Genomic DNA, 16,983 nt, shown 5'->3' on the forward strand with positions numbered 1-16,983 from the left:
GCATGCTTGTAGAGGAAATGTGTAAATGTGTAAACTGAAAAATTGCAGGCAGTAAGAGAACCTGGGAACATCATTCCAGACCCATGACAATGTAACTCACAGGTATTGGGGATTTATATCTGCTTAAAAATAAAAGGCAAATTTTTGCTTCATACCTTAAACAAGCAAACAAAAAAAGTCAAAGTAAAATAATTTATCTGAACATGTTTGTATGCTTACGTATGAAGTTTCATTGAACAAGTGAGATTTAATTTCAAGTAAGTTTGCACAAGATTGGTCTGGAAATAATCAGAACTTCTCCAGAAGTTCTAATAGGTGCTGGGCAAATTTAACTCCCTGAAATGTTAAATGAAATATTAAATACACATTCTGTTTCTGTATCAGAATAATATATATTCAGCATCTGAAACTCAATACACTGCAAAGTTCAAATAATTAGAATTGATAATGGTTCAGTGGATGATCCTTCTGATGTATAGAAAATCATCACAATAACACAATTTTTTAATCCCTAAATCCAAGGATTATTCAAGTAAACCATGCCTAATGAATAAACTCAGATATTTTTCTCCAACATTCTTTTTAAAACAGCACCTCAAGGTCAGTTACATTTTCCATATACCTTTTAACACAGAAAGGAAAAGATTTATGTGCAGACTTTAATTAATCTATATTAATTCAGAATTCATTTAAATATATTAAATAAAGGGATAAGAGGGACATGACATTTTAAATGAACAACAATAATCCAATTTATATTTTATAAGTCTATTTCATTTTTTAAACTGAAAGTAATATTTTCATGGGATATTGTTATCCACTTAGAGCTGAGTTCTACAGTATTTACATAAGGCACAATTCTATTAGCCCTTTGTATTTCACTTCTAAATCCTAAAGCGTTTCTACTAAATTTGTCCTAGAGATAACACCCTACAACCTTATTAGGTATTAAAGACTCCCAAATGAACACAGTCAGTACTGTGCCCAATAAGATTTTAGATATATTTCTTAAACAGCTGTACTCCAAGCCTCATACCATCTCCATAATGAAAAAATATTGAAAATCAGGCCAATTCAAAATAATATGGAATAGTATTCCAGAGGAGGAGGAGAGGACGATTCAAGCCCTGTGTGATACAAATTGGTTTTCTAGAAGTGACTATTGTAATGCTTCTTTGAAATAATGGGAAAGAGTCTCAGTTATGGCCAAATAGGACCTAATCCTAGAGAATCACCTGTCAAAAAGATGCATGGATGCCCCACTCTGTGAAGTTTTTTACACTGCCATGTTTATAGAAATCATCCCAGAAGCCATTTTGAGAATGCAAAACACCAGGCCAGAATTTTTTTAAACAAACTTCAAGTGCATGTAGTGACCTCTTCCTTAAACTGCACATCTTTGTGGGAGATGATGATTTGCAGAAGAATGATGTAGAGCACCAGTGACTTTTCTATTTCCTCCTCTGTGTTCCTGGTGCATATTTCCTTCCCAAAAGAAGGAAAAGCTCATAGGGTGGGAGTTACAACAAAAAGTGTAACAAAAGGTTAGCATTTTCCCTCACATTACACTTGTTCAAATTGCTCTCCCAGAACTGCTTTACCTACAAGCACCCACAAGATTGACATGTGTATATCTTTACATGGGTGTATACAGAGTACCCAAACTTAAATACGTTGATTTAAATGAATTTGTGTCTCTAAATCACTCAAGCAAAGTATTCTAAACTTATGAATAACAGAGTTGGTATACAAGGATCCATAGAAAACTCCTATAGCCAGGCTACACTATTCATTCTCAACCACTTATTCTCCAATCTTTTTTTAAAAAAATGATATATCAGCCAAGTTAGGGGACGAGCACATACATGAGTATATGCATTCTTAGAATATGTGTTACTTTGCCTTTTCTAAAAAGTATTTTTCTAAGAAGGACATAACTTTTTTTTTTTTTTAACAAATGTTTGAACATCACGAAGTATTATTTTGGGATTTATGTATACTTTATGGATCATATGAAGACAGCCAGTTTGATTTAGTGCTTAAGGTGCTGGACTTTGGAGTGGGAAAACCTGAGTTTTATTCCTGCCTTAGGCACGGAAGCCATCTGCATGACTTTGTGCCAGTCTCTCTCTCTCTCTCTCTTAGTCATAGGAAAAAAGCATTGGCAACCCACTTCTGAACATGTTTCCAAGAAAATAGCACAGATTTGTCCATGAAGTTACCAGGAGTCAAAACTGATGAAGGAAGGGACGGAGGAGGACACTGTTTCTATAAGGGGGTAATTGATTTTACACACACACACGTCATCTTGAATGTCTTTAGTATTTATGTATTGGGTTTGTTTTATAGTGGATTTTTATGGATTGAGTAATTCAATTATGTATGGGGTATTTTAATACTTTATGAGCTTTTGATTTTTAATTGTGAGCTGCCCAGAGTCACCCGTTGGGGGAGATGGGCAGCATACAAATTTAATCATAAATAAAATAAATAAATAAATAAATAAATAAATAAATAAATAAAATAAGAGAACTGAATAATCTACTCAAGAAATAGTAATAACTGTTACTATTTACCTACCTATGTAACTGTTTATCTACCATCCAGTTACTGGACAGGTAGTATGTATGACAGAATGGGATGGTCAGTTATAAAAGAAGTTATAAAAGAAAATGCTTGGATAAAGTTACTCAATTTGTAAAATAGTGATAAGGATATTTCTTTTAAAATATATTGTTGGTTCAAAACATCTGTTTGTTTTTTGAGAGTATCATGACCTTTACACAGTCACAAAGGTTATCTAAAATGGAGACGTATTTGCTTTCATCTTCCTAGCCAGGTTCAGTCTGTCTCAGCTTCAGTGAGCCAGAAGTGCAGCCACATTTTCATGCTCATTAAAAACATTAACATAAGTCTACAGCTCCTGACTCACCTGTGGATGATGCTCCTGCTTTGGAGATAATCCAGTGCCAGTGCTAGTTCACAGATGAATAGCTTCACAGTGTCCTCTTCAAAACGGACATTTTGCTGCAGGTGATAACGCAAATCTCCTCCAAGAAGCAGATCCACCACCATAAACATGTCTTCTTCATCCTGGAATGAGTACCTGGGAAAGGATAAAATGCATAAGAGAAATACCTAAAGTGGCACATTGGTTGAAATGTTGGGTTGCCAGGGTTCTGCCTCAGGACAACATGGGTCCAAAGCTTTACTGGATGAAAGCAGAGCATAATAAACTATAAAATAGGAACAGTTTCAAAGCAAATAACAAGCAGACAGAAATCTGTGATCTGAAATAGACTCACATCCTATGGTATTGTTATGGCTCTCTGGGTTTCCTGTCTTTGTTGAAATAATACTTTTTTAAAAAGATGCGTTGATATGTCCTGATTATTAATTACTGTGACATTTCTTGTTTTGAAGGCTACCATGATGAATTATTGTTGGAACTGGTTTTGCCTTATTCAGATAACACTCTAAGTTGTGTGATAACATGAAAAAAAAACCAATGCAAACATACGTCTACATATACCTATTTTGTATATTTCAGAGTTAAGCCTTGACACTAGAAAGAAAAATGGTAGAACTGAGTCTTGCTATTAACTCAGTCCTGCTGCTAGTTTCTCATACTCCCTTTCATACATCTTCCCAAAACTTCCTCTCAAGATCTACTCCACAACTTTAAAAAAACAGCAAATTACATGTGGTCTCCCAAAAAAAAAAAAAAAATCAATACATTTTAGTCTTGGAACAGTCATTGTTTTTGAATACAGAGACAAATGTTAGCTGCTGCCAAGCCAAGAGATTCCCTAAGGAGCCACATAATTAAATACAAGGTAACCACATCATCTCTAAATTGATGGATGAAGCAAGATGCATGAGAATAAGAACCAAAGCAAAAGACTATCCTAGGTTTGGCATGCTGTCTGAAAATTCTGGATGTTGTCATCCAAACACATCTGACTGGCGCAAGATAGTGAAGGACTGCTCTAGAAAATCACCTCTTCAGAATCAGAATCTTATGAAAGAATACATAAACTATCCTAGTATGTTGGTCTTATATTGCTCCCTCAGAACAGGTCATTTTGAGGAACCCAGAGTTCCTCAAAATTTTCAGGACCCCTTGAAATAATAAATGCATTTGCATACCCCCTCCAGTGAACTAATCCGTTTGTTGAAGTTAGGGTTGGGCCATAAATACATATGCTACATAGTTTTAATAATTAAAATATAATCACACGTCTCAAAGTTTGCAGGACCGCAATCACCAAATGCAGGTTTCTGGAGGCCAAATGACAATGCTATCAGAACTCACTCCTGTTTTCCTGGGCAAGCCTACTGCTGGTTTATATTGACAAACCAAGAGCAAAGCTTGGAATGAGTTTTGAAATTGCTCTCAGTTTGCCTACACGAGCCTAACTGTATTTTAAGAAAACTTGTAACCCCCCCCCCCACACACATATTGCTTGTAATCTCCATGGGGTCATGATCCACAGTTCGAGAATCCATAATGTAACTCAACAATAAAACACTTCTCAGATTCAGTCCTGGTCATTTCCAGGTTAGAGTAGATATACAACTGCCTAAAATCCTGTAAAATATGGACCAATATTAAGCTAGACTGAGATAAGCAAATCAGTCTAAATTTGGTATGCTTTAACATTAATATTACAAATATTAACAGTTTTCTGCAAATATACACTTGCTACTGGAAAATCTGTATATGATGTTGTACACAATTTCTTGTAATATAAGGTTTTAAAAACACAAATAACCTTTATATAAGTTTTTTAAAATAAAAACCACACCAATCGCTAATTTTTAAAATTCATCACATTCTTATATTTTATTTATTTATTTATTTATTTATTTATTTATTTATTTACTCAATTTATTAGCCGCCCATCTCCCTTTATCCAAGCAACTCTAGGTGGCGTACGACAAGGTTTTAAAAAAAATCAATAAATACATTAGAAAGTATAAAAGTTATTTTAAAAACCAAGTGAAACAGAAAATAATAGAAGAAGGGATGTTAAAAATAACGGAGCCAACTCACTAGATCACTACTGTATATGCTCTTTCCTAGACATGCTTCCCAAATATATACTGCACTGTGTAAAATTTGTAACAAAGAAGAAGAGATGTTAGTAGATTCCAGTCACTGCTGCCCATTCACTCCACGACAAATTCTGATGTATCAAGTCAATTCATTCTTATTGAGAATCACAGAAGATTTCTTTTACATCCCTAGAACTAGATCGGCCAGTGGTTGTACTCAGAAAAAAGCAGTTTCCAATAGCAAAATGGGACAGTAGTCAACCATAGCTGAAGTATACATTTATATTTTTAACAAATTATAATTTGTAACTTAATGAGCTTCTAGATTCATAAATACTTACACATCATGGTAAAAGGTATGAGAAAATTAACACCAAAGAATGTTCCTTACTGTGTGGGACAGTGAGTAGAGGACTGCAGTGTATGAACACTTTTAAAATCATAGTTCATTATAGTTCTTTTGCAATAAATATGGTTCTACTATAGAAAATGTGGACTGTAAAAGTAAAAACAAAAAGGTGTATGTTGCTTCAATACAGAGCAGGACAGCTGTTATAAGAACTGTCTCAAAAAGTATGAGATTTATGGCTCTGCTGTGCCAAGATTAAACATCTGAATTAACTGTTCAAGTGGTAATTCTATAACATAAGTGTTTCTGTACAAGCAGTGTGGCATTATTACAGCCCTTGGAACTGGTATCAAATTAGATTTGTAGTGTGGTTTTTATATCCTGTTCAACAGAGAAGGGTGCAAAAAATCAATCTAGTAGTCAATTGAGTTGTTACATGGTCATAATGTTCTCTACAGGAATCTCCATCAACCTAGAAGTTTTAGGTTGTTTGTCTTTTAAAAAAGGAAAGAGAGAAAGAGCAAACAATTCCTTAAAGTGCAGCCTGCCAACTCCAAATAATTCTTTCCATTACATGCAGGATTGAAAGACTGCTGAGCATCAATGTTCTAAGGTCAGAAAATCAGATAGTTTACTAGTGCATAATCACAGTAGATGGTTTCTCCCCAGGCTATCTCTTTGAATTCATCAATATCACACAGACAAAGCAACTTCCTGAATCTCTACAGTGTAGAAAAAGTCTTCAGGCATATTTATGTGGCTTTAATTCTGGAGAATGGATAGATTCTTACAACTCTTCTGGACTCTGTGACCAGTATATGCACATAGCCAACAGTTGTGAGTACACTATTAACTAAGAGAGAAAATATCTGTTTTCTTGTAAATATAATCCATGTGATCTTTTAAATCTCTTTGGAAGATTAACAACAACAACAACAACACTAATAACAATATAGTTGTCAGGAAAACAAGACAGCCAAAAGAGAGACTACTGCAAGGAACAAACTATATAGAAATTAACAGTAAAAGGGCTATTGCTGATCACTGTGTAAGTAGAGTCGTAAAGAATAAATCAAATTTCCTTTCAGTCCAGCTTGTCTCCTGGAATTCATGGACACATCCATGTAGTTTTCTTGATAATAATACAGAAGTAGGTTGCCTTCTTCTGGGATTTTATTATTATGGTCAGTCACATAGTCAGCCAGATGTTTAGACTGGATTTGCCATTTTTATCCACCTATTGAGTCCTTCCCAAGGACCTGGGATAGGCAGATGGTGTTGTCTGATGGTGTTCAAGTAGCAGGATGTAAGCTGTTCCAAGCAAAGCTGCCTTTTGCAATTGACTGATGGTGATTTTGTCAATGCTGATGGTCTTCAGGTGGTGCTCCAGATGTTCTGGGATTGCACCCAAGGCACCTATTACTATTGGTACAATCTTTGCTTTCTTTTGCCACAGTTGTTCTATTTCTATTTGCAGGTCTTTGTATTTTGTGATTTTCTCCAGTTCTTTCTCTTCTATTCTGCAGTCTCCAGGTATTGCAATGTCCACTATCCAGACTTTTTTATCTTTCTTATCAACAGTTGTTAAGTTTGGGGTGTTGTGTGGCAGGTGCTTGTCTGTTGAATTCTAAAGTCCCAGAGCACTTTAGCTTCTTCATTTTCTATTACTTTGTCTATTTAGTGGTCCCACCAGTTCTTGCTTGCAGGCAAATTGTATCTCTTGCAGATATTCCAATGTACCATTGCTACTTTGTCATGCCGTTGTTTGTAATCAGTCTGCGCGATCTTCCTGCAGCAACTAACTAGGTGGTCCACTGTTTCTTCAGCGGGGACAGCATTTGATGTCTGTTGCCGTCTTCTCAATTCTGGCTTTATATGCATTTGTTCTTAAGGCTTGTTCTTGTGCAGCCAGAATTAGCCCCTCTGTCTCCTTCAACTTTCCTGCTCTTAGCCATTGCCAGGTCTTGTTATCTGTTTTGCCTGCTAATTTTGTATGTGTGTGTGTCTGTGCGTGTGCATGTGTGTGTGTGTGTGTGTGTGTGTGTGTGTACTGGCCATGTAATACTTTGCCTTGCCATGTCTCTTTTCTGTTCTTCATTTGGTCTTTCTTGTAGGCCAGTTCAGTTTCTTTGGTATTTAGTAAGCCTTCATGGTATACTAGCTTCAGTGCATCTTCTTCACTGTCCCTCAAATATTCTTCCAATGCCCTTTTTTCTTCTTCAACTGTCTGGTGTACTTGTAACATTCCACGCCCACCTATGCTCCTCAATAAGTAGAGTCTGTGAACATCGCTGCCTGGATGAAGGGCATGATTTACTGTCATTATTTTTCTGGTCTTCCGATCCAGCGCTTCTAGTTCAGCTTGAGTCCAGTCCACTATTCCAGCTGTGTAGCTAATGACTGGAATTGCCCAGGTGTTAATCAACTTGATGGTATTTCCGCCACTGACTTTGGACTTTAAGATCTTCTTCACTCTTCTCATGTATTCACTGCTAACCTTCTTCTTGACTTCAGTGTGCTTGATGTTGTCAGCCAGAAATATGCCCAAGTATTTGTAGTGATCTTCTTCATCCATTTCTACTGTTATTACAAGTTCTTTCATTTCAGCTTATTTTTTATTCTTATCTACCTCCTTTATCCAGGCTGCATTCTTCTTGTATTTCTTTGAACCTCTGGCATAGCTTTCATCCTCCTCAGAGCACACAAGCCCCACAACCACGTCAAAGTAATGCCTCACTGGGTGTTGTTGTTGTTGTTGTTGTTGTTACTACTACTACTATTACTATTATTATTATTATATGTTATTTCATACTCTAGCTTGTAGTCCTAATATTTCCTGGAGATCTTCTACCCAAGCCGCCTAGAGTCATACAGTGAGATAGGCAGTGTACAAATTTGATTAATAAAATAAATAAAAATAAACAAGTATTAACCAGGCATGATCCTGGGCTAGGTTCTGCCACTGGCTGAAAGATAAATCACCAATTCAATTACACTGATGGTGCTTGATAACCAAGCAACAACGAGCAATAGCCACATCCCTGAGTCACGATTCCTTCTTCAAAACAGATCCAGGAAATTCTTTCATTAGAAAACAGATGATCTCAAGAAGATGCTTTGTGAAAATGTGGAATGCAAGGTGACATCACTGCCACTGTGTTCAATTTGTGTGAACCTGGGACCTGAATCTCTCTGGAAACTGACCAAGAAAACCTAGAATTCTAGAACAAGATTTATAAAAGTGGGATCATGGTACTAAGGGGAAAGCATTCTTTAACTGCATTTCTTTCAACCAATGATCCAGGCAAAGAGGTCCAGTACTGGGACTCATTCTATTACCTTGCAATCTGCTTAATTATGTTTATGTGAAGGATAATAACAAATAATAACAATAGTAATATGAGCTCTGATTCAAGCCTGCAAAATTGCTCTGAATTCAGGCTAGCATTCAAAGAGATAGAAAAACCTCAACGAACTTTTTTACAAAATGACTGTGCCATTCAGAACTGATGTGGGATCTCTCCTTCCAATAGAAAACAATATCTGTAGCTCAGTGTTGAACTGTGGAGTCCTTGGTGCTCTCTGAACTTGGTTGTTTGCTTGCAGACATTTCATTACTCAACTAGGTAACATCATTAGTGTGAGTGAGTGTGGGTTTTGCTCCCTGTTTATATACAGTAGCTTGCCCTGCCAGGAATTAACACCAGGCAAACAATCAAGCAGAAAGCAATACTCCAACCAAGGAACTACCGAGGAGAAAACCACACCCCCACCAACACTGGCAGGGCAAGCTATTGTATATAAACAGGGAGCAAACCCCGCACTTACTTGCACTGATGATGTTACCTAGTTGGGTAATGAAACGTCTGCAACCAAACAACCAAGCTCAGAGAGCACCAAGGACTCCACAATCTCTCCTTCCTTACATATTAAAATCCTTTTTCTTGGAGAAAACAAAACCTGGTTCTAGAATGATGTGGATTTTTCGGATCCTATTTTCTGAAGATATGGTCATTTAATTAATTTATTTATTTCCATTTATTTATGAGATTTATCATGCTTCAATCTTTAAATGGACTCTAGGCAATTTGGTTACTACTTGAAGGTATTCACTGTAAAAGTCTTCTCGGTGATGATGCTTTATGTGCTGCAGATTTAAAGACAGCATGGATCTCAACACCAGTTGCTAGAGACTACTACTATTCTCATGTCCTACATGTGGACTTCCCAATGGTTTCTGGGTGGTCATTGTGAGATTATGTAGGTTCAGTCAAAGAAAGCAACTCTTACGCTTTTACAAAGTAGGACAATCATTCATTTGCATCAAGATCCCCTGTGAAGCCAAGGTCATCTGTGAATCTTTTTTTGCTACCTTCCATTTCCAGGTCCACAGACATATTAGAGACCTTCCTCAGCCAAGGAGCAGGATGATCAAAACAAGGCACACAGGGAGTCAACCGCTGTCCAAGTAACAATGCACAGGTTCTTCAAACCAACTGCTCCTGACCCTCATCTTTATCATTCAAAGCTTCAACCAGAATCTCATACACTTTACCTATGAGAACCCCACCACTTCTGTGTGAAGAGTCAGAGAAGAGGGGAGTAGAGAAGTGCTCATCTACTCAGACATGCAACTGGCAAATCTACACAGGAGCAACTGAATGATGAAAATCAGGTACTGATCAGTATTAGATGTGTCCAGGGAGAGACTAAAACCTCCCTCTACATACGGTTCCACCTAATTGCAGTCCTCCTAGAATAATTTCTTTTGATAACTCAACCCTGCAGGTTTTGTACATTGCTTTAAGCTAAGCATCTTTTGTATTTGGCTCTCACTGTGAAGGTTTCTTGGAAATCTCAACCCCTGATTGACTCTGACAATGAACACTGTCTTGCCCAATGAAAGTAGTGTTTGCTACCCACAGGAACTCAATTCCTTTTGAATTCAGAATGCATTTACAACAGTGCCACAATCTGATGGATTTACAGCCTTGACCTGTTAAGTAACTCCAGCCCAGATAAATTCTCACTTAAGGCAAACATAGAAGCATAGACCTAGGAAGATCCATGGTTTAATATTTTCCACATCTATGACAAAAGAAAATCCAGTTTGAATGAAGGCTTAACTCTGTAACTTCTGCTTAAAGAGGCTGGCCTGGCCATAATGACTGAAAATCCCTGTTTAAATTCTAACATGAGTGAGCTGCAAGCTGGGCTTCTCTCCAAGAAAGCTTGTGTTTTAACGTGATCTGTGCAGATGCGCCCAAAGTATCAATTTAACATCCATGTGTTTGAGGCTATTTGCTCAGAGAAATTAATTTACCTTCTTTTCTGGTACTGACTGCCAAAGACATATTATTTATAGTCTATGGCCAACGGCTCAGAGGAGCAGGGATGGCAGGTGGTATTTATTGCTCCAGCTAAAAGAGCATCATAAGATGCCTTCATTTATCATGTAGTCTGCTTTCTTCACTGAGCATTCAATGAGCACTTGTAGACAGCGGCTCTCTAGCGACAGGCTACTGCTTTCTGCTTCATCCGGACTGGATGGGCTAAACAGGGAAACGTAAGCACTACGAAAATTAACACCAGAGGAGACAAATAGTTGGAACCTTTTGCATGCAGAGAAAAGGAACCGTGAAAAGGAACAGAGGCACCTGGGGACCAAAGGAAAGGAAATGATAGCACCACCTACCACGTGCCAAATTCTTCTCAGGCAGGCAATTCAACAGCACAAAGAGAGAGAGAGAAGAAGCTTCAGTAGGGCTCTCCCATCTCAATTTTCTCCGTGAAAAAAAATTGCTAAGGAGAAACAAGTTTGATGGAGCAGGGTAGGGGGTGGGGAGTCACAGGTAGGGGAGAGGTTTAAATTACCCACAATCATGTTTTAGTATGTATTAGGCAGCAACCAAAATTTGATATATGGTTGCCTGCTAGATTCAGAGATCTGGCAGTTTGCATGTACACTGGGCCCTTTGAAGTCACAGGTTCCAGTTTTGTTTTAGGTTGTCTATTCCCTGTGACAAGCCTGAGGCAAACTCAGTTTGATGCAGTTAGTAAATATTGCATGCCTCTTAAAATGCAAACAACAATTGTAGGCGTTAACCTCCCCTCCCTGACTTTAATCCCAGTTTGGATTGAGTTCTCTAGAGATGCTGTTTGCCTTAGAAGAACATTTTCCCTTTGAAGTTTTTTTTTTCCAAAGCAAATGGGAAGATACAGGAACTGGAATCTAGATCAGGATAATTAAAGTCCCATTATCTCTCTCTGCCCTTGTTGAAATTCAGATCCATCTTGCCACATTAAAAACAAAAAATGAAGACATATTGACATTGCTTAAGACTTGAGTGACATGTTGTATGAAATGGCTCTATGCTGGAGTCGTTGACTAAATATATAAATGTCTAGCTGTCATGCCCTTAATTATTTAGGACTTTCCAGTGCTATCTTCAGAATAGCCTCAGAAGAGCACAGCTGAGGATAAAACTCCATTGAGCTCAATTTACTCCTGAGTAGGCATCCATAGGGTTGCAAGGTTCATACAGGAAGGAAAGCTGGGCTGCTCATGGTGCACTACAGCAGCTAGGGCCCATTTCTATTTCTGAAGCCCAGCCTCCCCAGAATTCAAAGGACCATACGCCCAAGTAAAGGATTTGTTTGGATGGTAGCATTCAAAGTTAAATGTCCAACAACAAAGGTAGAACCAAACAAGTTTGTTTCGATTGCTGATTATTGCTTTTGTAGTTACAGTGATTTATGTTCAGTGGCTATAAGAATGGTCATTTGGAGTAAGATTTTTGTCCATTCTAGAGGGCAGGATGGTTGAAATCATTTGGACTTAACTCAAACTAATGTTCTGAGGATCCACAGAGTGACTGTGACCCTCTTCTCACTACCACTTTAGAAAGGGACTATCCCACACAGAGCACAGGACACCTACTTTTCATCCTCCTGCAGAGACTAGCACAACTTTAACAAAAAGTCATATGAACAAAAGGCCAAGGTTAGGGTTAGCAGTTTTTGCATGGCTGCAATCAAAGAAAGCCTGACTATTCCTTTTGAGCATGGGTTTAGCATTGTTCCAGAACAGCAATATTCTACAATGCCCTTTGAATGTACCCACACAAAGCACTTGCACAAAAATTGAGCAACCTTTGAGAGATGGCTAAGCCCACTAATCCAGCCTTCTATCAAAACTTGCCTCCTCCCACTCCTGCCCCTGATAAGGAGAGCAACTGGCAAGTGTTCTTCCCACCAGCTGGCAGTGTTTGTTGGGAAGGCAAATGAAACCAGGGGAATCACCAATCACTTTTCTTAAGTTAACCCACATTAAAGCTGTAAAGACAACACCATTCCCTGGCTTCATTACTGAGGCAAAACAGGGCAAAGTATGCTGCCTACTTTTCTGTCCCTTCAAGGACCACAGGAAAGCATTTTAACATGGCCATATGGAAGAGCCTTGTAGCTCATTTATATTTAAGAAACCACAGCTTTCCATTATGGACAGGAAGAAATTATTATGGCTTGCAAGACTGAGGAAAGTAGAAGAAGGGGAAAACAATGTATAAGATGGGTAGACGGGATCAAAGAAATGAAAGAATGTCCTTAGAAGAGCTACAATACTGTACAGTACAATACAGTAATGTGGCTATTACTGAAGCCACATTAAGTCACCAGGATCCAAACCCAACTCAATAGCACCTAACTATGCATTACATTCCATTGTAAAGTGCTATGGTTCTTGCTCTTTTTAATTAGGGGTTTTATTGTTTTATTTGTTGTTATACAGTATATTAGTTAGCTAGCCTGAATTATTAGAATTGTTAAGGCCACCCAAGTCCCAAAAGACTCTGGCAGCTTACAATATATCTAATACATACATTTAAAAAACACAATTAAAAAAACATGACTGCTCGAACTAAAACACCAATCCCAATACTCAGAAAAAAAGTTACATTAAAAGACACAAGATAAGTGTAAAAATTTTAAAACAAATCAAGCATGATTTTTAACATGCGTTTCTTTATCTCTCTCCTTCTAATTTCAGCTGTCAGTTTGAATGCAATACCTTTGCTGAAATTCACTGAAATCTGTTTCATTATCATTCCCCCTTAACGAAGAAGTTTTTGCTACAGCTAATTTACCAACATCCTGCCAGCAATGCCACCTAGAAACCAAAGCTGAATCACACAATAATTGAAAATCATTGAGGGCTCTATCAAAGTTATGTTCTGTAAAAGCCTGTATCTCATCCTTTCTGTTTCAGGCTCCCTAGAGCCAAAGAACACTTCCTAAATCAAATAAAAAAATATGAAGGGTCTAATATGCTTTATCAGTGTGCTGATCAATGCCAGCTCAGACATCTAGCAAGTTCTTGAAAATGAACAGGATGGAAGGCTGATTTCAGAGTTTGCCTTGTCTCAAAGCCTGGTGAAGTGAAGTGCCTCGGACAGCAATATGGGATAGGGACTGAAAGAACAGATGAAAAGAGACAATGGTGTCTGGATAGTGAAGAATGTTCTAAGGGCTCATCTGCACATCCATTTTGCCATGCCTTCCTGAAGCTAGGAGGAAACCATGTTGGCATGAACCATGCTGTTCCCACAGTGTGCCCTTAATGGCCATCTGGAATGTATTGCTGCTGTCTGTATAGCTCCTCTGCATAACCCTTTGAGGGCAGTGATCAACAGTGTTCCCTGGCTGAAACTCAAATGTCATGAATCACAGGAAAAGCCTCCACCAATTGAAAGAACAGACTGTGTGCTGAGGTGGTGCTTGTAAGGTCTGGTGTTCCATCCAATCAAATTTCTTCTGTTTTTTCCCCCAAAGGACAATTGATCTAATGTCCACTACTTGGTAGCACAGAGTTCGTTTCTCTTAATGGCACTGTAGTAATTGCCTTGATTGTGCAGCTCAGATGCAGCCACTTCATAGGTTTTCTTGGAGCCGGAGTTCAATAAAAGGGATTTTGATGTGTGTGAGAGAGATATTCAACTGTGGGGTACTTTAGGGCAAATCCACATAATTTATATGGCAGCTGAAAATGCAAATGATATAGTAAAGATATAGCCACCAGCCTTAGAATTGACAATGAAGATATTGAAGTGGTAGAAGGCTTCTCCCTTTTAGGACAACAGTATCAACAGTAAAGGAACCAGTAGTCAAGAAATATGCTGCAGACAGGAACTGGGTAAAGCAGCAATGAAGGCTTTGGAAAAGATATTCATATGCCAGAATGTGTCTATATCTGCAAAGATCAGAATTGTGCAGACAATGGTTTTCCCTGTGACACTCTCTAGAAGTGACTTTGAGGAAGCAGGCAAGAAAGAGTATTTATGCTTTTGGACTTGGTGTTGGAGAAGACTCCTGAGAATACACAAGAAAATAAACAAATGGATCATAAAACAAATCAATCCAGAGTTCTCACTTGAGGAATCCGACTCAAATTATTATATTTTGGACACACTGAGCAAAGATCCAGATACCTTGAGAAGTTCATCAAGCTGGGAAAGGTGGAAGGAAAAATAAGATGACAATCAGCAAAAGGTGAATGAACTCAATTACAGCTGCAATGGATATACCTCCAAAAGCCTGAAGAGCCAGGATGAGGATAGGTCAATCTGGAGAAGATCTATCTATGTGGCCATTAAAAATCAACACCAAAATCAGGCCCTGAGCTCTGGGAGCAAATGAAAGGGAGCAGTCCTACAACAGACCCAGCAGGCCAATTATAAATCAGCAGATAGTGCCCCCCTGACCACAATCTCAATGTGCCATGGATTGTCTAGACAGGGAAAACATTACTTTCATGCTGGAACACCTTAGACAGGTTACAACCTGCATCAGAAGCAGGCTCTACTGTGAGGACACGTCCTTAGCAAACAGCAACACATCTTTCTGCCACAGTAAGCAGGCTGTGTGGATAAGCCGTAAGTGTTGGAGTAAGGTGAGTTTAGTTTTCATATAAGGCAGCAAAATGTTATAGGCCAACCTGTATAGTTTTCAGCAATAAAAAGCAATTGTCCATCATTCCTGTATCCAAAAATGGAATGCAGCAGATTGCAAATCTGAAGTCCCTGGGATAAGCTCATTCAGTAGGTGAATTTAGACAATCTTATCTGCAATCTAGGATAATAACAGATAACCATGAGGACATGTGGTAAAAATAATTATGTCTCCCAGCAGTTAATGATATAGACTCCATATAAACTTACACAATAATGAATTTGTTAATTTTGAAAATTCCACATTATTCATTGCTGTTTGAAGAATAATAGTCACTCTTCTTATATGGCTGTTGAGTCATGAAACACAGCACACAAAGCCTCTGAAACAAGCATATTGGGCCCAATAACAAAAGGTGGATGGTTTGCCAGAGAAGGAGAGAAGCCCAAAACTGATTAAGATCATGACTGATTTCCTGGAACATTCAATAGAGTGAAGTTTTTTCTTCTAATTTTAATTTTTAAAGAATTCAGAAGTCTCAGTAGTTGAAAATACTAAAAATAGCTAATGCCTTTAAAATCATTTTATTAATTTCAATTTTAAATATTTCTATGTTACTCTGAAGACTGGAGTCCTCTCCAAGTTACAAACGATGCCAAATATTGTCATCACAGAATAGCCAGTATTAATCATAAATAGATTTAAAAGTATTCACAGCAATCAGGAGAATTATAAGTTCTATTGTATTATTAATTATAGGTTCAATATCATTATAAGGCATTTATTTGATAAATTCATAAAATTTATCAAAATATTGAAGCTTGCTTAGTCTACCCACATCAGCATGGAAAACCAACAAGCTGAATTAAGATTCTAACTAAGCTTTCTGCTGAAATATGCTATTTTCACTATGCAGGGAGTTGAACTCAATACTGGACCATTCCTATGTCTAATCCAGGCCTTCTGTTACAACATTTATTATTCTATCCAAAAAGGCCCCTTGCTAGATCTAGCACAGTTGGAGAAAACATTACAATTCCTTCTTTTGAACAACAATAACAACAACAAATCAAACACACAGCTCTTTGCAACCTGAGGTTAGCAAGAACTTAATAATAAAAGGAGATGTAATGATTAGATGGTTTGTGTTGATAGAAATAATGTGAACTTGAATTAATCAGTGGTAAGAGATTAACTTTCTTTCAGTTTGTATCTATATCTGTATTGAAGATAGTCAGAAGTCATTTTCTGTTTCATTCTTCTATCTACTTTCACTATTTTAGTTTTTGTCTTTTTTCTTTTAGTCCTATCCTCTTTCTTTGCTGTACTCTCTGTTTTGTATTTTAATTGTACTTTCTATATAATATAACGTTTTTATTAAAAAAAAATAAAAGGGGGGGGGCTCTGTTATCAAGATCCTGCCTAAAGTATTAGTGTGAACCACAGGTAGCTTTGGAATTAATCTCTTGTTTCTCTCAGAGCCCACTCAGAAATTTGGGTTATATGAACAAAAAAAGTAAACCAATAAACACTGAAGGAAAGCAGGGATGAATAATAGCCATGGAGTTATAAGAAACAAACAAAACTAGGCTTACAGATAAGCCAAGGCAACATAATCTTAGAAAAATAAT

General features: G+C 37.6%; 1 protein-coding gene across 1 annotated transcript in view; it reads right to left on the reverse strand.

Annotated features, from left to right (window-relative positions):
- Positions 1-16,983, reverse strand: part of STK32A (serine/threonine kinase 32A) — a 73,612-nt gene that overhangs the window by 25,898 nt on the left and 30,731 nt on the right. The window contains exon 5 of the mRNA XM_088133687.1: positions 2,933-3,106. Coding sequence (XP_087989813.1) covers positions 2,933-3,106 — 174 coding nt within the window. The remainder of the gene's footprint in view (positions 1-2,932; positions 3,107-16,983) is intronic.

Source organism: Python bivittatus, unplaced genomic scaffold, assembly GCF_059951505.1.
Source record: "Python bivittatus isolate LINGU-HERP-01145 unplaced genomic scaffold, Pbiv_v1 ctg000080_np1212, whole genome shotgun sequence".
NCBI classification, from domain to species: domain Eukaryota; kingdom Metazoa; phylum Chordata; class Lepidosauria; order Squamata; family Pythonidae; genus Python; species Python bivittatus.